At 54.1% G+C, this 26158-nt stretch overlaps 1 protein-coding gene across 2 annotated transcripts in view; it reads left to right on the top strand.

The window, feature by feature from the left end:
* CACNA1E (calcium voltage-gated channel subunit alpha1 E) overlaps positions 1–24647 on the top strand; it is a 94376-nt gene extending 69729 nt beyond the window's left edge. Inside the window, exons 29-49 of one of the 2 annotated variants that reach the window (XM_088524851.1) lie at positions 265–425; positions 887–1024; positions 1614–1815; positions 1987–2151; positions 2747–2857; positions 4395–4478; positions 4586–4711; positions 4823–4888; positions 7213–7304; positions 7732–7897; positions 8163–8290; positions 14776–14872; positions 16697–16802; positions 17976–18083; positions 18598–18698; positions 19048–19154; positions 19846–19954; positions 21320–21448; positions 22967–23147; positions 23323–23516; positions 23850–24647. In XM_088524851.1, the coding sequence (XP_088380977.1) occupies positions 265–425; positions 887–1024; positions 1614–1815; positions 1987–2151; positions 2747–2857; positions 4395–4478; positions 4586–4711; positions 4823–4888; positions 7213–7304; positions 7732–7897; positions 8163–8290; positions 14776–14872; positions 16697–16802; positions 17976–18083; positions 18598–18698; positions 19048–19154; positions 19846–19954; positions 21320–21448; positions 22967–23147; positions 23323–23516; positions 23850–24389 (3111 nt within the window). In that variant the 3' untranslated portion in view covers positions 24390–24647. Of the gene's footprint in view, positions 1–264; positions 426–886; positions 1025–1613; positions 1816–1986; positions 2152–2746; positions 2858–4394; positions 4479–4585; positions 4712–4822; positions 4889–7212; positions 7305–7731; positions 7898–8162; positions 8291–10347; positions 10445–14775; positions 14873–16696; positions 16803–17975; positions 18084–18597; positions 18699–19047; positions 19155–19845; positions 19955–21319; positions 21449–22966; positions 23148–23322; positions 23517–23849 lie in introns of both variants that reach the window. The other variant, XM_088524852.1, reaches the window with a different exon arrangement.
* Positions 24648–26158: the final 1511 nt, after the last annotated feature.

The raw sequence follows: 26158 nt of genomic DNA, 5'->3' as shown, positions 1-26158 counted from the left end.
CAAGGTCTCCTGTCTGTTGCCCTGTTTACAGAGACTATTGGAGGATATAAATCGCTGCTTCCTTAAGGGGCTACTGAGTAAGTGTGTGTGTGTGTGGTGGGGGGGTGCTCTGAACGTTACTCATCTGCAAAAGAGCACGGGAGAAGGCCTGGCTCTTGCCTCCTTTTTCTGTCAGGAGTGGGAAGTGTCTCTTCACATGGCACTTTTGAGGAAGGTTTTGATCCTGCCCTTTGAGTCTGTTGGTTCCTATGCCCTCTCCTACAGGCTGTCTTTGACTGTGTGGTGACTTCGCTGAAGAACGTCTTCAATATCCTTATTGTCTACAAGCTCTTCATGTTCATCTTTGCTGTCATTGCTGTCCAGCTCTTCAAGGGGAAGTTTTTCTACTGTACTGACAGCTCTAAGGACACGGAGAAAGACTGCATGTAGGTGCCCTGTTCAGTAGGTGCGATGCTGCTGATACCTCTGGCAAAGACAGGGTGCTGGCTAGTGTCATGTTGGGGTTCCCAGTTAAGTCCTCGGCTGTGGCTCGCTGCTCGCTGTGGTTTCTTGGGGCAGACAGCCAGGGCTGAGCCCTGTCCCTGCCTCTGTCCATGTCAGCAGCTGTGCATTTGCTGTGGGCGCAGGACAGAGATACATTATATTCCTTATATATTATTTGGGATATATTATATTCCTTATATTCTGCTCCTGATCTCTTTGCCGCCTTCGGTCTCCTCTGTTTCCCTCAGGTTTGTTATCCAGCCTCCCCACGTTTCTCTCTGCAGCCCTGCAGGAGGAGAGACATCCCACCCCACTGCACACACACACTGCCCCATGGTTTACCACCACCAGCCCATAGACTGACAATGTAAAACAAGATCTTTCCTCTCTCCCAACCTTACAGAGGGAACTATGTGGACCACGAGAAGAACAAGATGGAAGTGAAGTGCCGGGAATGGAAGCGCCACGAATTTCACTATGACAATATAATCTGGGCTTTGCTTACCCTGTTTACAGTCTCCACTGGTGAAGGTTGGCCCCAGTGAGTATCCTGCTCTCTCTTCTTTCCTTGAACAGCGCTGGGCGCTGCCCAGCTGATGTGGCAGGGTTAATAACTGGCTGTATTCATGCAGAGCTGAGAAAGAAACTGCTGAGCAGGGAAGGAGAGGAAGGATGAGAAATAATTTCAGGACAAAAGTGGATTTAGCTGCGTTACAAGGCAGGGACCACAGCTGCAGTTAGCTCCTTCCTTAAGAAGTGATTGATATGAATGATGGACTTTCTCCTGCGTAGCTTGGAAGTATATTTTAGGTCTACTTTAGACATAACTGTAACACTAGCTCTCTCCATTCTAAAGAGAGTTAGGGCAATTCTTGTTTCTGTGTGCAAAGCGCTGGAAAATCCATTTTCCATCAGGGGTGTGGATGGAGCACCATAAAATGAGCTATAGCCCCTCTGAAGGGTCCTACTTGCCAAGTGGATTAAGACTGAGGCTTGTCTCATCGTTCCAAGCGTGGGCAGATTGAGGTGGCTGCACAGCGTGGGTGATGCCTGTCTTGTGACGAGTGCCACGTGGTGGCAGTCATGGTGGACATATCTCTGGTTGTTTCTGTTCACCTGTCTGCCCACAGGGTGCTGCAGCATTCGGTGGATGTGACGGAGGAGGACCGCGGGCCCAGCCGCAGTAACCGCATGGAAATGTCCATTTTTTATGTCGTCTATTTTGTGGTCTTCCCTTTCTTCTTCGTCAACATTTTTGTGGCTCTCATCATCATCACATTCCAAGAGCAAGGAGACAAAATGATGGAGGAGTGCAGTCTGGAGAAGAACGAGGTACAGTCTGGGCAGGGGAAAGGAGGATGTTTTTGCATTGGCTGCTCTAGTAGGCCGTTTGAGAGCCTGGGGCTGGGCAGTTGTAAGAAAGCCATGGGCCACCTGCCTGTCTAGGCCGTGGAGGAGTGTAGCAGCCACTGTTTGGGGTCTCATGCACATTGTCTATTCCAGAGAGCCTGCATCGACTTTGCCATCAGTGCCAAGCCCCTGACACGCTACATGCCGCAGAACCGGCACACCTTCCAGTACCGGGTCTGGCACTTCGTGGTCTCCCCGTCCTTTGAGTACACCATCATGGCCATGATAGCACTGAACACCGTGGTGCTGATGATGAAGGTGAGCTGGCCAGGATGAGCCCGCCTTGGTTAGGACGGCGGAGGGAAGGAGGATTAGCCAGGGCAGGATCGGAGGGTACTTTCCTTGTTCCCAGGAGATGCTTTAAGGAGTGAATGGTAGGCAGACCAACATTGCAGCAGGGCAGCTTTTCAGGGTGTCTGAGAAGGTCCTTGCAAGTTTTCACATTCAGATGAAGCATTTGTTGAAGTAATTTGCTTTTTCAAACACAATTCTTCTCTCCCAAGTCTGGCTTTGGGGTTTTTCTACCTCCCCCACATGGAAACATGCTGTATTCCACCCTCCAACTGCATCAGTCAAAACACCACATACCTCAAATGTGGAGATGACACCCTCCCCTAACAAGAGAATACTCCAGTCCTATTAATTACTGCAGAGGGATCAGGACTCATTCTGTGATTCCTCCTTAGAAGCAATGGCCAATAATCCTGTGAGAGGGGCAGAGAAGGGAAGGGGGAGATGGCCTCAAGGCACTGAGGGCAGGAAACATAGGCCACTGCAGGGATTTCCCCGGGAAAGTCAGCAACCAAGATGATGGCAGGCTCCATACCAGCTATAATGTCTCTCTCCCTGTCAGTACTATTCTGCTCCATACACCTATGAGCTGGCCCTGAAGTACCTGAACATTGCATTCACCATGGTGTTCTCCTTGGAGTGTGTCCTCAAGATCATTGCTTTTGGCTTCCTGGTAAGTGGCCTCAGTTCCTAACAAGTTTGCAGTTAATTTGGGCCATGGCAGCACAGTTCAGCTCCTGGGTTCGTGGAGGGAACGGTTAGTTAGGTGAGGTAGCTGCTGGTTATTTTGGGTGGCAGCCTGAGGGCTGCTTTTAGGCTGCTGGGTGTTGGAATCGCTCCTTCACTTCTCATTAAACTTCCCACTGCTGCATTTCTTGGGTCCCCAGACTGCTGGACACAGCTGTGGAGTCACTGTCCTAAAGGGACCCGTGATCCGTGGGATCAGGGGTCCCTGCCACAGTCGAAGCTCAGCCCTGCTGCGACTGTAAACACATTTCCGTGACAGTGCATGAGTGTGCAGGGGGAAACCCCAGCATTGGTTTTTGCCTCACTTTTACGGCACTTTGTGCCGTGGGGTGTGCAGTTGTTGTGCTAAATGCTGCATTGGCAGCGGCGGTTGTGCGACCGCCTGTCTCCAGGAGCGGGGCTGAGATGCCAGTCTGTTGTTGTGCTGGGGCTGCATGTGAACCACATTTAACCGGTGGTGAGGCCTTCGTGTTTAGTGCCCACTCCTCAAGTCCCCGGATGCCTGTTTAACATTTGCAGCCGCAGATTTCCTTTTCTTTAGCCACCATTTGTTGCTTATGGGCAGCTGTTGGATTTGCTCTTTTTTGGTTTCTTTTTTGTTTGTGACCCAGTAGGTGAGATTCAAATGCAGGAGGGTTTCTAGTCCCTCTCCCTGCTCCCGACAGGTTGTGGCCAAGTCCTGTGCTGCACCCACCAGGTGCTGCTCAGAGAGCCCCTTTCACACAGCAAGGGCTGAGACGGGTCTGTACCCAGAGGGAAGAGGACAGAGCAGCCGTGTAGCAGTAACAGCCAGTGTGACGAGCTGAGCTCCTCGCCACCTTTGCAGCCTGCCTAGGATACACCAGGCTGCTGAGGGGCTGCGTTCCCCGCTTCTGCGTGGGGACCTGCCCAGCTCTGGTGCTGGGGGAGTGCCCCCCGGGAGCGCGAGGCCACCTGGGGCCTGCAGATGGAGGGTTGGAGCAGCTTCGTGGCGGAGCATGGCAGGGCGCTGCTGCTGCAGCGACGCGTGGGTCTGCGTGGGAGGCTGCGGAGCCTCACCATGGAACGGCGGGGCCGGGAATTGAGGACCCGTGCCTCTCGCTCCCGGCTGATTTTCAAGTGTTTTTACCCTCGTCCCCGCTTTGCTTTCGAACAAGCAGCGCTGAGCCTGGAGATCCTGCCCCTCGGGCTCCTCCGGAGCAGCTCGGAGAAGCTGCACTGCTTGGGCCCTCCCTTTCAGCAGCGCGGCCCGCGTGGCGCCTGAGTCATCTCCTAGGGAAAGCTGCTCGCTGTAAACACGTTCTGGGCTGTCACTGTCGCAGACACAGGACACTGCTCCAGACTCTGGCAGCATACAAATGGATGGCCAGGTCTCTGCCGCTGTCATCATTGCCTGTGAGGAAGACTTGGCCCGTGTCCCAGTGCCGTTCAGACTTACTGTCACCATACTCTAATCCATCTTCCTTCTCTCCTCTCTTTTGCAGAATTATTTCCGGGACACCTGGAACATCTTTGACTTCATCACTGTCATCGGCAGCATTACGGAGATCATCCTGACGGACACCAAGGTGAACGTGTGCGGGATCACGTGTCGTGTCCGCCTCTTCACCGGGGCTGGGAGGGTGTCGAGGGGTGGGGGTTTCTGCCACCTTCTGATGCTCCGATCTCCTCCCAGTTGGTGAACACCAGCAGCTTCAACATGAGCTTTTTGAAGTTGTTCCGGGCTGCTCGGCTCATCAAGCTGCTCCGCCAGGGTTACACGATCCGGATCCTACTCTGGACTTTTGTGCAGTCCTTCAAGGTAAAACACCACGTGGCTGGATGAGGCTTGGGGTGAAGCTCCCAAACACAGGCTGTTCCGACGTGCGTTTGGACTGTGCTAAATGGGATGACTCACATGCTTCTCTTGCAGGCGCTCCCGTATGTCTGCCTCTTGATTGCGATGCTTTTTTTCATCTATGCGATCATTGGGATGCAGGTGAGCACAGACAGCTAGGATTGCATCTCTCTGGAGCAGACAGGCTGAACGAAGTCATCCTCTGCATTACACCAAGCAAGAGCTAGCCCTGGCCTGCCTGTCATGGCTTTACTAGGTCACGGCATCCAGGTGGAACACGTGGTGGAGCACCCTCCCTGTCTGAGGGTGGAATGGTTTGTTTCCGAGCTGTAGAAGCAAATACCCTCGTGGGGTGGCCGCCTGCTTGTTCAGTCGAGTCCCGCACTGGCCTTCCCCACGTCACCAAAAGGCCAGGGGTGCAGAGAGGCAATTCTCAGGGTGATTTGGACCCTGGGAGATGTGTCCTTGTGGACTCAGCTGGACAGCCTGGGCAGCTGCTTTCAAATCACAACCCGTTTCAGTCTTAGAGCTTCTGTCATTTCCAGTTCCTTGTCTCTACCAGCCTCCAGAAATTGATTTCATGTCTGAGAGACCTAGTGAGCAGCTTTCTGTGTTCTCCATCCGAATGGATGGCAAATCTTACTGTTCCCTACAGCCCAGTATCTACCTGTGCCTCTGAGAAGGGCTCATTTGGTAGCCACACTGCTGACAATCTGCTTGGGATCTCGAGCTTGGGGACCTGCAATGAACTTACCGGGGGTGGGTTCCTCAAAGCACTAGAAAACGTGAGCTTTAGGCTCCAGTCCAGTTAAAAAAAAAAAAAAAAAAGTGAGTTAAAGCACTTGAACATGTGCTGAAATGCCTTGCAGGGCTGGCTTTGTAGTGTGATGACTAAGACCCACGCTGAGTATCTGACGAAGCATCTTTGACTATTAATACTCAGGATTTTTGAGAAGCCTGTTGGGTGAGCCATTGCAGTAGCTGGTGTGATTGCCTGATGCTTACAGTTAGGAAGGGCCGGGTGGGGGAAGTAGGTTTTGGGGAGGCAGTAGATACCGTAGTTGCCACCTGCTCAAACACAGAATCTGGCTTCCCTCTTGGATGGCAGTGCTGGTGTTTAGTCTTTCCACCCCCTCTCTCCCGGCCCTGAAAATTGAGTGACTGTTTTTGGCTGCTCGGTCCTACACATCTCAGCACTGGCTCCAGGTGTTCTCTGCTCTAAACAACTGCCATCTGACTCAGCTCCCCTCCCTGCGGTGTGATAGTATTTGATTTATTTTTTTTTAACACCATTGTGAACAAATCCCCAAGCAGTAAAGTCTGTGGGCGTTATTTGAGCAAAATAGCTGGAGGCAGAAAATATTCTACAATTACACATTCCACAAGACCTGTACAGGGGAAAAAATACTCTGCAGTTAGTGTATTTTTAGATTCACGGAAAGTAAAATAAATATTTAACAGTAATAACCGCGCATTTTTCTTATTTAAGGCACTTTACGAACATTTTTTATGTCCTTCTGTGGGCTTGCTTGTATCGTATAATTTTTATGATATACTCCAATTTTGGGCTTCGTAGCCTCTTTTGGCCCCGGGGATCCTAGGTAGGGTCCAGGCAGGCCGGTGTTGGCTGCCCAGCTCTGTTTGGTGGGTGAGCGCTCTCACACCATCGGCTCCGATGGCCTCTGCTGGACACCCCTCTGGGTAGCCAGCATGGGGCTGTTAAAATGTGGGGGAAAAGGGTTCCCAAAGTAGAAAACAGGCTATGGCAGTTGAGCTTGGTGTGTCTATCCTGCACTGCTGCAGGGAGTCTGGATGGAAGAGGATCCCAGAGCATCCCAGGCAAGTGGTGGGGTCACCGTCCCTGGCAGTGCTCAAGAAACGTGTAGGATGGGGCACCTAGGGGCATGGTTTAGCAGGCATGGTGGGGATGGGTTTATGGTTGGACTTGATGATCTTGAGGGCCTTTTCCAACTGTAACGATTCTGTGATCTGACACAAGTCTTTTAGTCATTTCTGAGCTTTGCATGCGTGGGAGTCACCCGAAATTCAGACCAGACCTGTCACCCCTGTGCCCAACCACGCTGGCACATGCCTGGGGCTTTGTCCACTCCTACCAGTGCTCCAGGACTGCAACCCAGCACTGAGTGATATCGCTTGTGTTCTGATGCTCCCTGCTCATGCAGGAGGCGAACGCCTGTGTGAAAGTAGTGAAGAGCACCATGGCAGGACTTGGTGGATCCCAGGTCCTGGGTGCTGCTGTTCCCCTGGCAGCTTGGCCTCTTGCAGCCTTTGCCACATACCAGGGAACTGTTAAGGTGACGCGGGTCTCCCTTCCCTGACTGCTGGTCGCTGCCAGGTTTTCCTGTCCCTGTTGGTGCTCTTACAGAGGAGGCCAGTGTACGTCCTGGCTCAGCAGCTCTCATCCTGGATTTATGATTTTCATCCCTTTTCCTTTCCCTCAATAGGTCTTTGGGAATATCAAGCTCGATGAGGAAAGCCACATTAACCGGCACAACAACTTCCGCAGCTTCTTGGGCTCCCTGATGCTCCTCTTCAGGTAAGCAAACGGTTTTTGACCCATAAAAGAATCTTTTGGCACTGTTTGTGAGGCCAGGGTGACCAGGAGCAGAGCTAGGCCAGCTGCCTGCCTCCCTTTGAGCCCCACACTCCTGCAGGCTGTTCCTTGGTGCCGCCACGTAGCAGTAAGTACTTTCTTAGCTAGTAAGTAGCTAAGAAAGACATGGCCACAGGAGCTGAGAGAACCACGTGAAAGCCCCAAAGGGGCTGAGCACCACCCTGGCTAGGTCACACTCCTGTGGGAACAGTTCAGTCTCTGCCGACCTGATGCAGTGCTCTGCTGCGTGCTGGGATGTGCCGAAGGCAGCCGGGGGGTTGCTTATCCAGGCTCTTCCTGGGAGCCTCCTCCTCCCGACTTGCCTCCACGCTGCTTAGGGAGCTAGGATTGCATTGCTTGCTTGGTGCAGGAGTGCCACGGGGGAGGCCTGGCAGGAGATCATGCTGTCCTGCCTGGAGGGCAAGGGCTGCGAGCCAGACACCACGGCGACGTCGGGGCAGAACGAGAACGAGCGCTGCGGCACTGATCTCGCCTACGTTTACTTCGTCTCCTTCATCTTCTTTTGCTCTTTCCTGGTGAGTTCCCTCTTTTTATGTTGAGCTTGCAGTTTGCAGGGCCTGCTCTCATTGGATCTCCTAAACCGTGCCCCAGCCACAGGGTTGTCATGAATGCCCTGGTTGCATTTTTCCTGTGGCTGGGATGTTCAGGATAACCCCTGTGATGGCCCAGTCTGACAGGGACTTGGCCCACAGAGACCCAAAGAGAGACAATGTGGAGCTCAGGAGCTCCTGGAGTGGGATTGATAAGTCTCAGTAAATTTTTTTTTCTCCTTTCACTTAGATGCTTAACCTATTTGTGGCGGTCATCATGGACAATTTTGAATACCTGACTCGGGATTCTTCCATCCTGGGACCTCACCATCTAGATGAGTTTGTACGGATCTGGGCAGAGTATGACAGAGCAGCGTGGTATGTAGTCAGCTCCTTCTCTCCCAAGTAACCTCTCAGAGCTGGTTTTAAATATGCATTTCTGTGTTCTGTTATTGGAAACCCTTTGGCTGTGGTACCTGGAACAGTCAGGGTCAGAGCTGCTTTTGCTCGGAGCTGGTTCCTGCAATGCCTGGTGGCAGGAGCACCTTGAATGCTAAGCAGTGGGTGAGACTCCAGAGATGTTCACGATTTGTCGTGGTGTTTATCCCAGGGGCTGGAGGTTCCTCTCCATTCTGGCCGTGCGGACTGCCCTGCTGTCCTGTCAGATAGCCCAATGGGGGGAAGACCCCTGTCAGCCTCCTTCCATGTAGACATCTGCCAACGGCTGCCCTGAGACGGGCACACAGCGGCTCTGCGCCGCCAGCTCGCTGAGCCCCCTCGTAGCTCCTGCAGAGCAGGGCTGAAGCTGAGCATGACTTGTTACCAGGTGCTCTTAGCTCTGGAGCCCTTGGCAGCCGCACGCTGCGCTATTGGAGACTCTTCGTCTCCACTGCTAATTTCCTGCACCTTGAGAGACCAATTCAAGACTTTTTACGCCTAATACCATGAGTTCCTGGTGTAGTTTATTTTGCCATTTCTGTACAGCCCAGTTCAGCTTAGTGCTAGCTGAATGTGGAGTTTCTCACATGTGACTTTTGGGAAGGGCTTTTTCCACACCAAGAATTTCATTCTCTTGTCCCACATATTGGTGCCTGGGTCTCCAGGTCAGTTACTGAGAGCACGACTCGGTGCCATGGCCTTCTCTGATTTGTCAGAGTGAACTTTTGTCATGACATGTAGCCAGTTGTCAGGGAGGATGCACAGAAATGTCTTTGGGGCTGTGGTGGCAGCCCTAGCCCCCGCCACTGACCGAGGAATGGGTGAGTAGATCTGAGTGGGTCCCGCTACCTGGACGGGGCGGCAGTTCCGCATGTCGACACCAAAACCAAGAATGCCACATGAAAGGCTTTGCAAGGAGACCGTGTCGGGTCTGGTGCCGGGAATGCTCAAGGATTGTTTTTCTCCAGATGGTTGGGTTATCTCTGGCCAGCAATGGAGCGGGGATAGGACAAGGGTGAGGAGAAACGAGAGGCAAAGGTGCCAGGCAGAATGGCGATGCTAAGCTTTGCCTCCTCGCATGGTTTCCCTCCACACTTGTCGAAGGATGCCCAGGAGGCCTGCAGTACTCTGCACCTCAGTGCTTCCACCCAATACGATCCCACCTTCTGAAGGACGCTGATGTGGAGCTGGTGTCGAGAGATCAGCATCTGCACCCTAGATCTGCTCTCGGCCTTGACTGTTTAACTATTTCTGCTGCTGAAGGAGGGCTGTGGGCTGTATTCCGTGGTTACTGGAGTCGGGTCTGGGAATATGTGCTTCTGTGGGTGAGAAGGGGTGTGCGTACAGGAGGGATTGCTTCTAATAATGTGTACCCTTGGCAGAGCGTGGTCTGGTGGTCAGAGCACAGGACTGGACCTCGAGAGACCTAGGTGCTAGTGCCAGACCCACCAGTCACCAGCTGGTCACATTATCTCTCCCTGTCTCAGGTTCCCAGATTTTGGAGATACAATTGACTCAGCTACCAACCTCGTTGGCACCTTTCGAGGACCAGAGAGCCGGCCACGCAAGGCCTGGTGCTCTCGTGGTGTGATGTGACACAACTCCATCAAAAGGGCTTGTTGTTTCTAGAACCCAAGCAAGTTGCACCCTCACCCTGTGTAAAACGCCAACCCTCTCCCACCAGGTTCAGGTGGCCAGGGATGCTAGGAGGAAAGGAAATGGGGATAGTGGTCACCCCCAAAGCCATGTTTCTCCAGAGGCACTGTCCCCTCCAGTGTGGGTCCGTATGAGGAGGTATGAATTGATTTGCGTCGGAGAGGCAGTAGCTGGTGCTTAAGCAAGTTCACAGCTTTCTGGGTCTGACAGAGCCAGAAGGAGAAGAGACTTGGACCCCTGGAGGTCTTGGCCCACAGACAGTGCCAGCCCCTCAGTTAAGCTCTCCATCCTCTCCTCCACCCTCTCAGTGTCCTATTAACCCACCTGTGCTTCCTTTGCAGCGGCAGGATCTCGTATAAGGATATGTACAAATTAGTACGGGTGATCTCGCCTCCTCTGGGCCTAGGAGAGAACTGCCCCTACAGGGTGGCGTGCAAGGTTTGCCTCCCAGTCCTCCGCCACAACCTGGCCACGGGACGCACCATCCACCCCTCCTTCCCCCCTCGCTCCACCACCACTGCGCCTCCCGAGGGAACCCTGATGTTGCTTTCCTTCGAGTTTAAAGAGGTCCGCGCCTTCCCAGAGCCAGCAGCTGTCCCCGCAGGGGTCCAGGGGGGCCCAGAGCCTCCCGGGGTGGGTTCCAACAAATTCCAGCCCCCGCCTGGCTCTGTCGGCCCCTGTGCTGCCCAGCTCCCTGTGCCTGGCAGGGAGGGAGCGCTCCCGCAACGGAGCTGTGGGGCTGCCAGGCCAGGTGGCCCTGGTCCCTTTTGCTTCTACAAGTAGCCTCAGTGGGAGCAGGTTTTACCCCCCACTGGTGAGTGGGGCTCACATATGGCTTACTCCTGGAAAAGGACGGGAAAAGTTGAAGGTAGGAGGATGCTGGGCGCTTTGTCGCTGATTTGGAGACAGAGGCTGGGGGGAGGAAGAAGAGGCCAGAGTGACCCCTTTCCTTGGAGAGACCCAAGGGACTCTATGCCATGCCAGACAGAGGCACAGCACCTGCTCTAAGTGTGGTGTTGGATGTTACCCGGTCGTATCTCTGGGGAACAAGACTCTTCCTAATCTTGCACTTGGCTGGCTGGACCTGCTGTGAGAAGATGGAGCGTTGTTGGCTCTGTGTTAGCCATGCTCTTCTGCAGTGCCCGGGCTGTGCCTCTCCTACAGGTGTCAGCAGCCACTCAGACTTGTCCCAGATCTTCAGAGCTCGGCCACTTCTCTTCCTCTGCTTGGGCCACTTTAGACATGAATCTGAAGCAGCAGTTTGGCCTCCTTATGAATCTTTAGCGTGCACATTCTTTTACATTCTATTTTGGAGTGGCAGCCAAGTAAAATGATGCACCTTCTCTGAAGCCACCTTCTCTGAAGTGTCATCATGGCCCTGTCCGTGGCACAAGACCACTGGGCTCTTCCTTCTCTCCTATTCTCTCCCAGTCTCTAAGAAGATATAGGAGGGAAGCACAGAAGTTTCCAATCTGCAGGTTGTTGTTCTAGAAGAGAAGATGGTTCCTCTTCATGGTGTGATGTAGCCTCCAGATCTTCCCCGCTGTGTCAGGAATGCATCTTCAGGACAGCGTCACTGAAGCAGGTTGTTGTTCTAGAAGAGAAGATGGTTCCTCTTCATGGTGTGATGTAGCCTCCAGATCTTCCCCGCTGTGTCAGGAATGCATCTTCAGGACAGCGTCACTGAAGTGGGTCTGTCACCCTCCATGGCCATTCTTGATGTGAATCCCAGAGTCTGCCTTCCATGGGTTCATAAGAGTGCACCAATTTTCAGGGCAAAAATCTGCCTTCCTTTGCGAAAGTTGACTCCTTTTCGGGTATACATCCTCCAGCACTTCTCACCAGTATCCACCCAGTGCATTTCCATGAGCAAGAGAGCTAAGATGTGCCAAAAAAAAAAAGTGATTATGGCTGTGTGTGACTGCAAGAAACACAGAAAAAGTCACAAGAGGAACCAGAAAGTTCTCCCTGTCCCAGCCATCTTCATCTCCCTCACATCACGGGAAGTCTTTATGCTTTCCAGCACATCCGAGAATTAAGGATTTACCCTGTGCACATCTGAAATCTCGCAGGACAGACCAGCACCAGAAGTAAAGCAGAGGAAGTGAGACAAGGCCTGAATGCTGCATCATCTCTTTTATGAAGAGCCCTTTACATAAAGGTGGGAAGTACTCGCAAGAATCTCACATTCTTTCACCCATTCAAGGAACAGATCCTTGCGCTCTTTTCACTCGTCTCTGTTGCATCTTTGGTAATGGACAAGGAGGTTTGTTGAGGGCACGTGCTCAGATCCCTGCAGGAGGAATTTCTAGTTTTTTTTTTTCAGTTGCCATCAGGGTTTCACTGGCAAAGGCTCTTCTCCTAAACCGTATCATCTGGTGCAGTGACCTACTTGGCATAGACTTCTCTGGATCTGAAAGGAGAGATTCAAGGCAAATGCTGTTCACTATGACTGCAGTCAAGTCCGCAGCAGGATGGATTTGTCTGTGGGTCCTGTGCTTCCCATGTGTAAGGATTCAGAAATCACGCTATGAATATTCTGGAGCTTTTTTTTTTTTTTTTTCCTGGTTTATTTTGCCCAGTCTCACACAGCAGCGCACCCTGAAAGAGATTTTTTTGCACTCACTAGTGCTGACAAAGTTACGGCTTATATCTACTGCAAGGAGACATGCTCAGGAAGGTAATGCTTCCTGATAAGAGCAAGCCCTGCAGGATCTCTCACAGTGTCCCTGTGGGATGAACAGAACAGTGACGAGTGAGCTGGATGAGAAGAATGAGCTCAAGGGGGAAACCGAGGCAGACAGAGCAAGACTAGCTTCTACTGTCATGTGGAATAGGCTGTACCCTTCCAGCCCTCTCTCCCTTCTCTCCCTTGGTCTTCTCCTTCCCTGAGCAGGAGGCGTTTCACTGAAGGATTTTTCAGAGATTCCTGCTCTCGGCCTGGAACCATTCTTGAAAAGCATCCGAAGAAGAAAGAAAACCCACGTGACGGTCAAATCTTGCCACCATGGGCCAGAAACCAACATGCAAACCCAAAGCACTTGCTCGCAGCTTGCTGAGCCTGTCTCGTGCTCTGTTTCCCCTTTGTAGTGGCAGGAAGAGCCGTAATTTCCAAAGTGATGTGAGAAAGGAGCCTGCAACCACATCTGGGCAGGCACTGCAACAGCCACGACTTGCTGAAGTGAACACACATGTGCTTATGGAGTGGTGAGCCTGCCTCTCTGGATATTTTCTCCTCAATCAATCTTATTTCCAACTCATTTAGATTTGTTGGTTTGCAAAAAGAATGGAGTTTGCCCAGTCTGTTCTGTGCCTGCACGCTGTACAGCTCCTGTTGCAGAGTGGCTGCTGACTACTCATCAGCATCTCTATTTCACACCAGAAACTTCAGGACTCATCTTGGTGGGGGCCTCTTTGGTCAGGGAGCTCCTTCAAACTAGCTGGTACCCCTGAGAAGAGGAAGGATCTTCCCTTTCCATGATATGCTCAACAGATGGCTGGGGAAGAGATCAGGATCCTGCAGGGAGTGCTTTGTTTTTCATCAGTTCCCTCTCTCCCAGGCAGATTCAGCTGAGACAGGTTTCTCTCCAGCAGCCACTTCCCCTGTAACGGTTGACGCCTTTACTGTTGCAAGATTGTCCTTGTCCATTAACCATCCCGAATGTTGCAGTGCAGATTGGAAGCCTGGTAAGAGGGCAAGAAGAGGCGGCCAAGCCCAGCATCCCTGGGAGATGACATTTGCACGGTCTCCAACATGTGTGGAGAGAGGAAGGCACACTCCAAATATTTCAGCCCGGTGGAGAGCTCAGGGCGTCATTGGGTGGCCCATTTTTGGCAGTGCTCTTCACTGCAGCACTCCTAAGCAGGTTCTTACAAAGCAGAGGAGCATGAGGTGGGGGGCCGTCCTAGCTGTCTCACTTGGGAAACCCAAACGAACCCCAATGTTGGAAGGCCCAAACAGCTGCCTCTGCTGAGACTCTTTAAACTCCATCCTGGTGGAACTTGCAGCCGCATGTGGGAGAGAGCCAGGGCGGGAGCATGGCATGTACAACTTTTCCTCCCGGTTTTGTTTTTTCAGCCAATTCAGCATGCCTTTTGCACTGGTGCATGGTGGGAAAGTGGTCCATCCGCAGAGCCAGACGGAAGCAACTGGGCATCTTCCTTTGACAAGTGACCCTGGCCCACTGCCTTCTATGCAAGATGCTGCCTCCCAATTGCATAGACGTTATGAGATGGGGATACACAGCCTTCCGGCTATGGGTTAGGTGGCAACGTAAAGCAATACCCAGGCCCCCGGAGGGAAGACGCTGCAGAGGCCACAGATCACTTTGAATCGCTGTGGTACCAACCACCGTATCTCAAATAACCCATGGCTTGAGTGCCGTGTATCTGATTTATACCACTCGCACACAGCCCTGGAACCTGTGGGACAAGTTGGGGACTTCTGGAGGACTTTAGGAAAGGGGTTGAGGCCAGAAAAACTGCCAGGCTAGCGAGACAGGTGCTTGAGGCCCGCAGCAGAGAGGAGAGGGTGAGCTGTTTTACACCGGCATTCCTGGGTCTGTGTGAGTAGTGCTATAAATCCACATCAGGACAGTCTCTCATGTATGATTTGCCTTGATTAACGGGTTTCCTGTTCTTTTCCTGTTTGTCCGTTTGTTTTTTCTCTCCTGTTTCCTGTACTATTTTGTTCGTATGTTTTTCTGCTCTCTGGGAATGCCTCCTCTCTCTCTGCATCTCCCTCCCTCCCCTTCCCCCTTCATGAGCAGTGGCCGAATCCATTACACTGAGATGTATGAAATGCTGACTCTTATGTCACCACCGCTAGGCCTCGGCAAGAGATGTCCTTCCAAAGTGGCCTATAAGGTAGACCAACCCTTCCTTCTATGCGGGCTAGAGCTGAGCAGGAGCTGGGGCTTAATATGGAGTGGTGGGAGGTGGGACTTTGGGGGCAGATGGGGAGGTTGTGGGGCTTTCAACAGGTCTTTAGCTCACTCCCGGGAATAACGTGGTGTGTACAGGCGAGCTCCAGCCACGCTTGCTGTCTGTGCACGTGACGCTCACGTTGTCACTCGCAAACGCTGGGAGCTCAGGGGCAGGTGGCCACAGTGGAGTAGGAGGGACACGGTCAGAAAAAGAGAGAGTTGGGGAAGTTGAAGGGCTGGAGAAGATGAGGTGATGACTTGCCCTATGGCATGTTCAGGAGGCTGTGACATCTCTCAGAGCTCACTGGCCCAGTTGGCTTTGGGGTCGCTCGTCCTGGAACCACGCTTGGCCCACCCAGTGCAGGAACTTGGCTCAAGCTCAAGGAGATGGGAAGGAGGTGGGCCACTGAGGGAATATTCTGGAGGAGCAGCCCTGCAGTATGGGAAGACCCAGTTTTGGAGTGGCACAATGCTGCAGGCCATCCCAAGGATGGCTTGTATGAGGTGCACACAAGACGAAGCAGCGACTTCAAAAGGAGGCTCTGGGTTTTACCCCTATGAAGCTCCCCGTAGCTCGCTCCTGGAGCATGCACTGGCACTGCTTTCTTCTGGCTGTGGAGCTGTAGGTCAGGAGCAGCAGGAAGTCCTAAGGGACACTGGGTGGGAGCAGTGGATGGTTTGCCACTGGCCCAAGCTTCTGGCAAGGGCAGTGGTCACTAGGAAAAGGCTCAGAGATGTGGAGCAGTGTTGGCACAGCCCAGGTCTGGAGCAAACAAGCCCTTCCTGGCCACGGGCGTCTGCCTGGTGATAGACTCTCTAGTGTGTGGGCAAAGGTGCTAGCTGTGGGTCGACACCTGCACACTTGCAAACGCACTGCCGTCCTCTCCGCTCTCACACATTTGGTGATATGTGCATATACCCCCTGCTGCACTTGCTCAGGAGGAGCTGGGAGGGTTGAAGGCAGGGAAAGGACATGAGAAGCCAGGAGAGAAGGAATGGGTGGGAAAGGGATGATCCAAGGTAATCACAAAGCAAAATATACTCTCTGGAAAGTGGATCTGGTCACTTCGGTTTGCACCCCGCCTGCCCAGGGTGGGGAAGGAGCATGGCGTGTCTAACCTGCCTTGGTTTCCCTTCTCTTTTTCCATCTGCACTTCTCCTTCCCCCTCTTTCCCTTCCCCACCCTCGGATAATTTGGACCTTGTGCATGTGCTGGCAAACTTCATCTCTGAAAGACACAAAAAGGGGGCGCCAGGATGTAGCATGCTAGAGGAATCAAGTTGATCTGAAGTCCCTGGAGGTTAGAGACCCTCCTCTCCCCTGCCCCAGGCGGGAAGGGTTGAGAGCCGGAAAGCCAAACCACCTGGGAACGGTAAACTGAGCCTCATCTCCCCGTGCGCAGCAGATCTCATGCCCCATCTCTGATGGTTCGGGAGTGTCTTTCCAAAAGTGCCATGAGGGCCCCGTGCCGGCGCCTTCTCGGGGAGAGGGGCTCAGGGGCTGTTCCTGGGGGGTGCAGGAGGAGCCCTGGAAGGCAGTGAGCCGGTGTCCTGGGGTGGAAGGAGCCGGGGCGTGGGGGGGTGATCCTTGCCCTTCTTTTTTGGCTGTGCTGTTTTGACACTCTTTGTTGCTTTTTACTTTTTTTTTTCCTGTTTTTTTCCTTTTTTTTTTCTTTTTTTGATGTTTAAGTTCTTTTCCTCCAGCCTGGTCGATGTGTTTTTCGATATTGTTTTCCGTCCGCTGTTTTCTTCTCTCTCTTGCGCAGAGACTGGTGCTGATGAACATGCCCGTAGCTGAGGACATGACAGTCCACTTCACCTCCACCTTGATGGCGCTCATACGCACGGCCCTGGACATCAAAATTGCCAAAGGTAACATTAGTGGCACAGAGAGGGGACAGAGGAGGAGGATTTCAGAGTTGTCAGTGCTGGCTGAAGGGAGCCAACTCACTCTGTTGTGCTTCGGTCGGGCTGAGCATGATGTGCACAGTTAAACTGGGTCTGGCTGCCCAGAACCAGCAGTGTGGCTGGAAGTGATTGACCCAGAAAGGTGAATTTCTTCTGCCTTCTGTCACAAATCAAAATCCATTTCTCTGTGGAAGACCTGGCTGGGTTTCTACTGGAAGCTACTCTGCCTGGAAAGCAGAAATGGAACATAACATCCAGTGCACAAAATGTGAAAAGGGGTGATGGAGAATTTCCCTTCCTCCAGATCTACAGAAGCAAAGCAAAGAGGGGAAAGATCATGCATGTTTGGCCTTCCCTGACTGAGGAATAGAAATCTTTCTTGCATGGAAGATAAAATGTCCAGAGCGGGAAGACTTGGTTTGTTGTTGCTGGCAAAACTGATTCATCAAAGCAAAAGCTTTCTGTGGAAACATCCAATTTTCAAAAAGTCTCCCCAGGGAAAACCTCAAGTCTGGGAAGCAAATCCAATCTAGGGCAATATTATCAAAATCCCAGTGGTCAGACAGCTCCCTGCATTTAGAAAAAAAAATACAATTTCAAGCTCTATCTAGATAAAGTAGACACCTGGGTCTCTCCTGCCTTAGCCAAGTTTCTTTGCTCTGGCCTTGGGTCTCTGCCTTTGAGCTTGGGTCTTTTAGAGCTCAGAGACTCCCTTCACTGCCGGCTAGAGAGCTACGTGATGAGAAATCAAGGATTTCAACTGAGCTGAGCTGCTCTTTCACCAGCACATGATCCACTTACCAGAAAAGAGAAAGTGGGGCAGCAGCAGGTGTGTGTGGGCTGGAGTGGGTTTGGAGCTGCAGAGATGGACCCAAGGAGAGCTTGAAGATGGCAGCTTTGAGTGGGAGGGCAGGGGACTGGAGATGGAGGCACATATGGAAACGGCAATGGGAAAGTTTGCCTGCAAGTGCGGGAGGCTGAGCTCGCTGCTGCAAGGGGGCCCTCCCAGCCTGAAAAGTTGGTTGCTGCTGGGTGCTGCAAGTGAGCCTAGCTTTCGGGCCTGAAAAGAGATATGTTTAGCTGGGCCTTGGTGCTGGGTGTTGATGCACGTGGGCTTTTTGTCCCCTGCTATTCCAGGTGGTGCCGACTGGCAGCAGCTGGACTCCGAGCTTCAAAAGGAGATCCTGACCATTTGGCCTCATCTGTCACAGAAAGTGCTTGACCTGTTGGTACCTATGCCAAAAAGTGAGTCTCCCCGCACTGCCCCTTGGCATCACTGCCAAGTTCCTGTCACACTTGAATCAGAGTGGGGCAGGGAGTGGTCAGAGCAACCCCCGGATGGAGGACAAGAGGGGAAGGGATTATGCTGAGACAAGCTTAGTTCTGCCCTGCTCTGCCTGGCTCTTTGTTAACCCTCTTGAAAAATGCAGTACCCTCCTTGGCCAAATCCAAAGTCATCTCTGGAGCTTTATAGGGACCAAAAGCTGAGAAGTGCTTGCTCCATTACATTTGATGATGTGACAAAGATATGCATTTTGATGCTTTGTTATGATGCTTTCAAATTATTTTCATCCATTTCATCTCTCCCCAGAGTGTTTAGTGTGTTTAGTTCTCTCTCCCTCAGAGCAGAGAGCAGAGCTGGAGGGTCACCGAGGTACTTGGTGTCAGGGCTCCTCCTGAGGTCAGCGCTGATGCCTTCAGACCTGCTGTTTCTCTTAAAATGACAGTGTCTTTCCCTCTTCCCCTTTTACACTCTCAGCCTCTGACCTGACTGTTGGCAAAATATATGCAGCCATGATGATCATGGATTACTACAAGCAGAGCAAAGCGAAAAAGCAGAGGCAGCAGCTGGAGGAACAGGTGAGGTTCAAGAGCAGCACGAGGTGGGCAGAATGGGTGAGTTCAAAGCATCTTCCCAGGGATGGTGCTGCAGGCAGTTTGTCCCTTCCCACCACATCCCTGCTAAACGGATGCTCGCTGGCCAGCGAGCTGGTGGGCTTGGGCACCTACTGTGAGGGGCAAGGATAGCAGTACAGGTTGGGGTGTATGGGTGACACGTGCAGGGCATCCTCAGTCACCAGCAGGGAACAGGAGCACACCGTCACCTCTCCAAGCACAGTGGGTTTTATTGGGGATGCCCTGGACGCTCTTCTGCATTTAAGGCTCAGGTTCTTCTGGCCAGCTCAGGTTCTTCCTTTCCTCAATACAGAAAAATGCTCCAATGTTCCAGCGCATGGAGCCTTCCTCCTTGCCACAAGAAATCATCTCAAATGCGAAGGCTCTGCCTTATCTGCAGCAGGACACCCTCTCGGGCCTGTGAGTACTGTCTTGAGAACAGGAGAGGTGGTGTGTGTGTAGGAGAAGTATTCCTTTAACTTGCTGTATCTGTTGCTTTCATTTGTTTTTTTTGGAGCTGGCATTGGGGAAGTGTGAAGGCGAGTAGGGCTACCTAGAAGAGAGGAAATCCAGGCCCTGGGCAGAACTTTCCCAGCATGAAGCTCTTGTTTGCTGCGGGCAGGATCCCAGATAGCTGGTTTGCATCAGCCTCACCAGCAGCAGCAAAGCTACCAAAGCTGGGGAAGATGAGAGGGATGCCTGCGTGGACACTCCTCTTGCAGGACCATGCCAGAACCCAGGAGGGTCTCCTTGGTTGTGAGATGAGTGTGCAAAGCACGTGGCAGGTGGCTCTGTGTTGGTCTCTGAATTCTCTTTCCCATTTACATGCTGGTTGACAGGACAACACCGAAGCTTTTCTTCCTCCTCTCCTCCTGTGAGGTGGATCCTTTTCATGAGAGCTACCGCACTAAGTAAATAGGGTCCTTCTTAACAAGCTGGGGTGGCCAAACTGTAGCCTTTGAGCCTCAGACAACTTTGGAGCTTGGTGTTTGTCCTGGGGCTCTTGGCCTCGACGCCCTGGTGGGTTGGCAAGGGGATCTGCAGGAGAAGCCTTGCCCAGTGGTCGCAGCAGCAGGCCCGAGGTCTCCCTGAAGCTGTGCTCTCTTTGCAGGAGCAGCCGCAGTGGGTTCCCCTCGCTGAGCCCGCTCTCGCCGCAGGAGATTTTCCAGCTGGCATGCATGGATTCGGCACATGGGCAGTACCAGGAGCACCAGTCCCTGGTAAAGTCACGCTCGGCCTCACAAGTGCTTTCCTGTGCTGGCCGCGAGGAGGCTGGCGGGCAAGGGGAGGTCTAGGTGTAACAGCACCAAGGTGAAATGCTGCTTCCTATGGCCGTGGCATGGGCAGGGTGAGGGGCAGTGAGCACAACGGGGTAATGGCAGCCTTCGGATCACACACAGATCCAAACAGGGTGAAAATTCACTGTTCTTCTGCCCTTCGCCTCTGCCTGAGTAACGGGAACACAGGGAACCCCGGGTTGGCCTTGGTTCTGTGCCACTGGCACCAAACAGCAACCAGTGCAGCCTCTTGAGACCTATGACCGCAGTTTGATGTCCTGCAGTAAAATGTCCTTCTCTTCACAGGCTGCTCTTTCTTTCACTGAGCGCTCATTTCAGTGGGTTATCCCATGCTGAGTGATGGTATCTGATGTTTTTGGATTTGTGTTCATTTTGTTGTCAGTGCCGATGTCCCTGATCCAAAGTCAGCTGTGAAACTGTGTCACCAACAGGCACACAGCCCTCTGGCCCCACACACCTGCTGGTCGGCAGCAGCAGTGTCTCTGTGTGTGTGTATATATATGCATATCTCTCTCTATATTTCCATGTCTGTGTGTGTGCACTCACGCACCACCCCGACACTTGTTGGCCTGCAGTGTTGTATCACTGTGCATCTCCGGCCCAATCTGTGTCCCCCAGAGTCCGTAGTACTCTCTGTGAGTCGTGTACCACACACACGTGCTGTCGTAGAATCACTGTGGTTGGAAAAGGCCTTTAAGATCATCGAGTCCAACCACAAACCCTCGCTGTCTCCTCACCCGATCTGCCCCAATCACTTGCCTGCCCTCTGGCCAAGCCGGTGACCACAGCCCGCTGGGGTGGTGACCCGGGCAGGGAGGAGCAGTGCTGAGATCCCTCCTCAACAGGGCGCCTCCCAAAAAGCAAAGCTGCGCACACTTCATGTCGTGCCCTGCTAATTTCCATAGTTCCTTGGCATGGCTTCCTATCCTAGATGAATAGAAAAGGTAAAGATTTAGAGCCAGACCTTCAGGAGGTTACCAAAATCCAGGCAGGGTTCTGGAGATCATCATTGAAAGGAAACAGTGTAAGGTGAATTGAACGTCAGGTGGGCAAGAACCTGAAACTCCATTTCTGGGCTCACCTGCAATGGATTGTGAAATGGAAATTATTTTTAAGTTACAACATGACTAGTAATATTTCTTAGAGTTACTTTTTGGCCAACTTAAAACCTGTCCCTGGTTGCCAAGCTGTGAGAGACCTGGGCGTTCCCCTGCAGACACTTGCAGAAGCAGCGTGCTGTTCTGCTCCAACCCCATCCCAAGAGTTTGGCTGTGTCTTTGTTTCCAGGAGCCAGAGGTTAGGGAATTTCAGAGAGTGCAGCCCTCTAACCGTGGCAACTACCTTCCCGTGGACACTCAGGACCACGCTGTATCTGGGAGGGCCGCCTCCATGCCTCGTCTCACTGTGGATCCCCAGGTAAAACCAAGGAAAGCCCCCATCGATGCCGAGTCCCAGCAAAGCCTGCCAGGTAACACTGGTGCTTCTCTCCGCGTTGAGAATGTCCTCCTGGGCCCTCACTGCCTTCCGTGGGAGCATCTCTCCATCTCCGGATGGCTTCGCAGAGGGAGAGAGCTGCTGTCCCTCTCTGCAGTGGGGACAGCAGCAGAGAGCAGCTAAGGGAGGGCTCGTGCAGGAGGTCCACGGTGGAGCAGGGACCTGCGGGATGTTCCTATGCGGTCCCCATGCTGAGGGACACCCCTCCTTTCCTCCAGCCCTGGGCACCGCCTGGGCAGACTAGCACTGCTAGATGCAGCTTTAAAGAGTCCCTGCCCAGATCTAAGACCATTTTATGGATGTTGGAGCCTTTTATTTCCTTTCCCACTCTCCCAACACACTCATCTCTACCTGCACCCCTGGACAGTCTGTCCAGGGGAACCCAGGCCACCTTTCACCTCCTTGTTTGTCTGCCTGGTTTCTCTGTTGTTCTGTCTGCATTCAGTTCTGACCAAGAATCACAAGCTTTCATAGGATTCAATTTTGCAGCTTCTTGCTGCAAAGTCTCCGGGTCTCTATTCTCATAGCAGAGATGGTGCCAACACCAGGCTCTTGCATCGTGGTACTGGTGCTGGTCTGTGGTGATTCTTTGGAGGAATGTGAAAAGGAAATGTAGCTGTTCCATGTGGACTTTGTTGACCATTCAAGCAATGGAGTTGAACAGAGAAAGGGGATGAGAGCAGAAGACGATATAGCATGAGGAGTCAGGAAGGAAGAGACAGGAAGGAGAGAATGACCCCATGGCTGGAGAGGAAAAATGCTGGTAAAATAAAACCAAAGGAAATGCATAAGGAGGTGATGCTGTGCCAAAGAATTTGAGGACGCAAGGGAGGGTAGGAAAGGGGAGAAGGAATGGAGGAGATAAAGGGAGAGGGAAGGATTGGTGGGACAATAAAGCAACAATGAGAGCAAGGGAAGAGGAAAGGAATACAGGGGAAAGGCAAGGGGAGGGCGTCATAGAGCAAAAGGGAATGAAGGCAGCTCAGGTATAAAGGAAATGGAGGAATGGAGGAAGGAGGAATCTGAAAAAGTGGTAGTAACTGGGAAAATAAACCCCAAGCAAGCGGCTTCAGGTGCTGGAAGAACCAAGGCCCTCTGCTCCCTCTGTTAGGTCTCTCTCCTCGGACACCGCTCAGCACTGCTCAGCGTCCAGTTTTGAAACCAGGCAGTGATGCTGGGTTAGCTCTGGGGGCAGTGCTCCGGCAGCCCCCGTTGTCTCCCTGCCTGGCGCTGCTGGTTTGCTCTAGAGCTCAGTGCCGTGGCTGGAAGTGGGGTTGTCCCCTTTGCTTTCAGAGCCCGATAAGCACTAGTCTGGGGCAGAGGAACCTGGAAGCACAGAAGCTAAACTGCATCGTGGCTCCTTTCCTCGCCCAAGTGCTGCCATGCAGAGCAGCTCCGCCGAGCCCCTGCTGTCACTAACGCCCCGGGGCCTCTTTGCAGGTGGTCACAGACACTAGCTCCATGCGGCGATCGTTCTCCACCATCCGGGACAAGCGCACCAACAGCTCCTGGCTGGACGAGTTCTCCATGGAGCGCAGCAGCGAGAACACGTACAAGTCCCGCCGGCGCAGCTACCACTCCTCGCTCCAGCTCTCGGCCCGGCGCCTCAACGCCGACTCGGGTGAGTGCGGCCAGGACGGTGCCGTTGGGCAAGAAGCCACTTTGGTGCCTAGGCCCAAGCCGCGTGGAGGCCACGCGCTGCGTGGGCTTGAGCTGTTTTGCTGGCAGCCCCAATGCCTGGTCTCCCCATCGTCCCTATTTCTGGGCGTTCAGGGCCTGACTTGGGTTTTCTGCAGGCCACCGGTCCGACGGCCACCGCTCGGGCGGCAGGGAGCGGGGGCGATCCAAAGAGCGCAAGCACCTGCTGTCCCCGGACATCTCCCGCTGCAACTCGGAGGAGAGGAGTCCCCAGGCGCACGACGAATCTCCGGAGGGGCGGCGTGAGTCCCGGTCACCCAGCGAGGGCAGGTCACAGACACCCAACAGGCAGGTAGGTGCTGCGGGAGCCCCACGGGCTCACGAGTGCCTGTCCAGGTGCCTAAGGAGGCTTAGAAAGAGCACCCTGCCAAAGCCAGGGAGGATATCCCAACCCCTGGGAGCTCCTGCTGTCCCTGCTTGCTGCAGCTTTCCCTGAGGGGCTGAGCCCTGCAAGGGCTCAGAATGCTGGAGCAGCCCGTGGCGTGTTTTGGGCTGTGAGCAGGTCCCTAGGTGGCCCTGCAGCTGCCAAAACACGGGCGCTTTGAGCCCGCGAAGCTGAGGTGCCCGGGGCACATAGCTGCCTTCCCGCACTGAGCGCGTTGTCCCCGTGTCGGTGCCGTTGCAGGGAACGGGCTCCTTGAGCGAAAGCTCCATCCCCTCCATGTCGGACACCAGCACCCCCCGGCGAGGCCGCCGCCAGCTGCCGCCGGTGCCCCCCAAGCCGCGCGCCCTGCTCTCGTACGCGTCCATGCTGCGACGCGCCGGGGACGCCTCGCCGCCCGCCGACGACAGCGAGGGCGGCTCGCCGCTGCTCTGCAAGGCCCTGGAGGCCAACGCCGCCGGCGCCACCGAGTCTTCCAGCTCCCCGCCGGGGAAGCAGAGCCGGCAGTCGACCCCGCAGCGCTACATCTCGGAGCCCTACCTGGCCCTGCACGACGACTCGCACGCCTCGGACTGCGGCGAGGAGGAGACGCTCACCTTCGAAGCGGCCGTCGCCACCAGCCTCGGCCGCTCCAACACCATCGGCTCGGCGCCGCCGCTGCGGCACAGCTGGCAGATGCCCAACGGGCACTACCGGCGGAGGCGGCGAGGGGCCGGGCAGGGCGTGATGTGCGGGGCCAGCATCGACGTGCTCAGCGACACCGAGGAAGACGACAAGTGCTAGAAGGCGCCCTCGCCGCGGCCCCCCCGCCGTCCTGCCCTCTCCAATGCATGCTCTTCGCCACGCCTGGGAATGAAACAGAACCAAAATCAAACGCAGGGGAAACGAAGAAAAAAAAAAAAAAACCCACACACACAAAAACCACAAACCAAACGGAACGGAAAAAAAAGTCTTTGTGCAAAAAAAAAAAAATTAAAATCTGTCGACTTTCATTTATCACTATCACTTTTTTTTTCTGCACAGAGAAGCACCTGATCGCAGGCGGGCAGCACGAGCGGCAGCCCCGCGGCGCAGCCCCCTCCTCGCTCGCTGCCGCCCGGCGCAGGACCCCCAGGATCGGCCGCGCCGCTGGCTTTGCTGCACGGGACGGTGCCGCCGCCGCTCGCGCTGGTGCTGCCCGCGGCTCCCGGCTTGCTCCGCAGAAGGGCCGGGGCGCAGGTAGGAGCCCGCCTGCTCTGTCGCTGGGACACGGGGTGCAGCGGGGAGAGGTGGGAGCAGGGAGGGCGCTCGGCGCTGCCGAGTGCGTCCCATCTTGCTCCGACATATATTTATTTACGTACCGGGAACTCTAGGTGTGCGTGTGTGTATATACAGTATGTGTGTGTATATATATTTATATGCTGTATATATAAAGATATACACATACATGGACTTGTTTTAGTCACATGACACAGGGGGCCGCCCAGGGCCACCTTTGCCCCGGGAAGCCCCCAGCCAGTTGTTGCAGCCTCCGAGAGCTTTTCCTGCCTGTACCCTGTTTGCTGGGGACAGGAGCAAGTCTCTCGTGGCCTCCCTGGGGGATTGAAGGAAATCAGTCAATATGAAAGAGAAGCAGAAATTTCCCCTTGCCCTCTTGCCCACACCTCAGGTGTTTGCAGGGTTGGAGCCGGCGCAAGCGAGGTGCCTGGAGCCCCGTGTGCCCTGCAGCCTTTGCTGCCGCCCTCTCCGCGGGGCGAATCTGTGCCCCATGGGCACGCAAGCGCGAGGAGCGCCGTGTCCCCCGCGCCAGGGTAGGACGGACTGCGAGCGCTGCAAGAGCCGCAGCCGAGGGGGCTGCGCGATGTGCGAATATTGAAACGCAGCGCAGGGCCAGCTTCCAGCTGCCAGCATGAGTTAAGCTGGCAGTTACGTGCTGGCAGCTCCAAGGGTGCCCCCTGCACGCGCTGTGGCTGTGGTGCTTCACCGCCAGGACGGGACGAGGCCGGGACACTGGTGGCTGCCGGCTCCTCCGCGCAGGCATCGGCGGCGCTCGTGCTGTGCGCGCGGGGAGCTCGTTCCGCAGAGCTGGAGCACGCGGGGCTCCTCGGGGCCTCCGGGAAGGCGGCGCTGCCAGAGCTGGAGGTTGGGACAGCGGTGGCCATGCGAGCGGAGCTGGACGGTGCAGGTCCAGGTGTGGCGATGGTTGAGCAGGGTAGAGGGGCCGATGCAGCCCTCAGCCCCATCCTTCTCCCTCCGGCTGCTTTGCTCTGCTGAGGGTGATGGCGCTCCCGTCCCTCCCGCCCCAAATAACCACCCTCTCCTGCATGTGCAGCCCGGCCGCTGCCCCCCAGGCGCTCGCTGCGCTCCTCCAAAGCAGCTCTGCTTGGCAAGAAATGGACCCTGCCCTCTCTAAGTGCTGCCCAGTTCCTGGTGTAGCCATGAACCAAATGTCTTTTCCTAATTGCCAAATTGTCCTCTCCTCATAAAAAAACAAAAAAGCAGGTTTTTTGTATGGGCCAAAGTCTCTCGCTGTCTTGATGCGTCCCTCCGGGCTGGTGCCTCTGCTCTCCTGG

This window comes from Tinamus guttatus, unplaced genomic scaffold (genome assembly GCF_059628265.1).
Source record: "Tinamus guttatus ecotype Peru unplaced genomic scaffold, ASM5962826v1 Tinamus_guttatus_pri_ptg000215l, whole genome shotgun sequence".
Taxonomy (NCBI): Eukaryota; Metazoa; Chordata; class Aves; order Tinamiformes; family Tinamidae; genus Tinamus; species Tinamus guttatus.
This window is presented reverse-complemented; position numbering and strand designations above follow the sequence as displayed.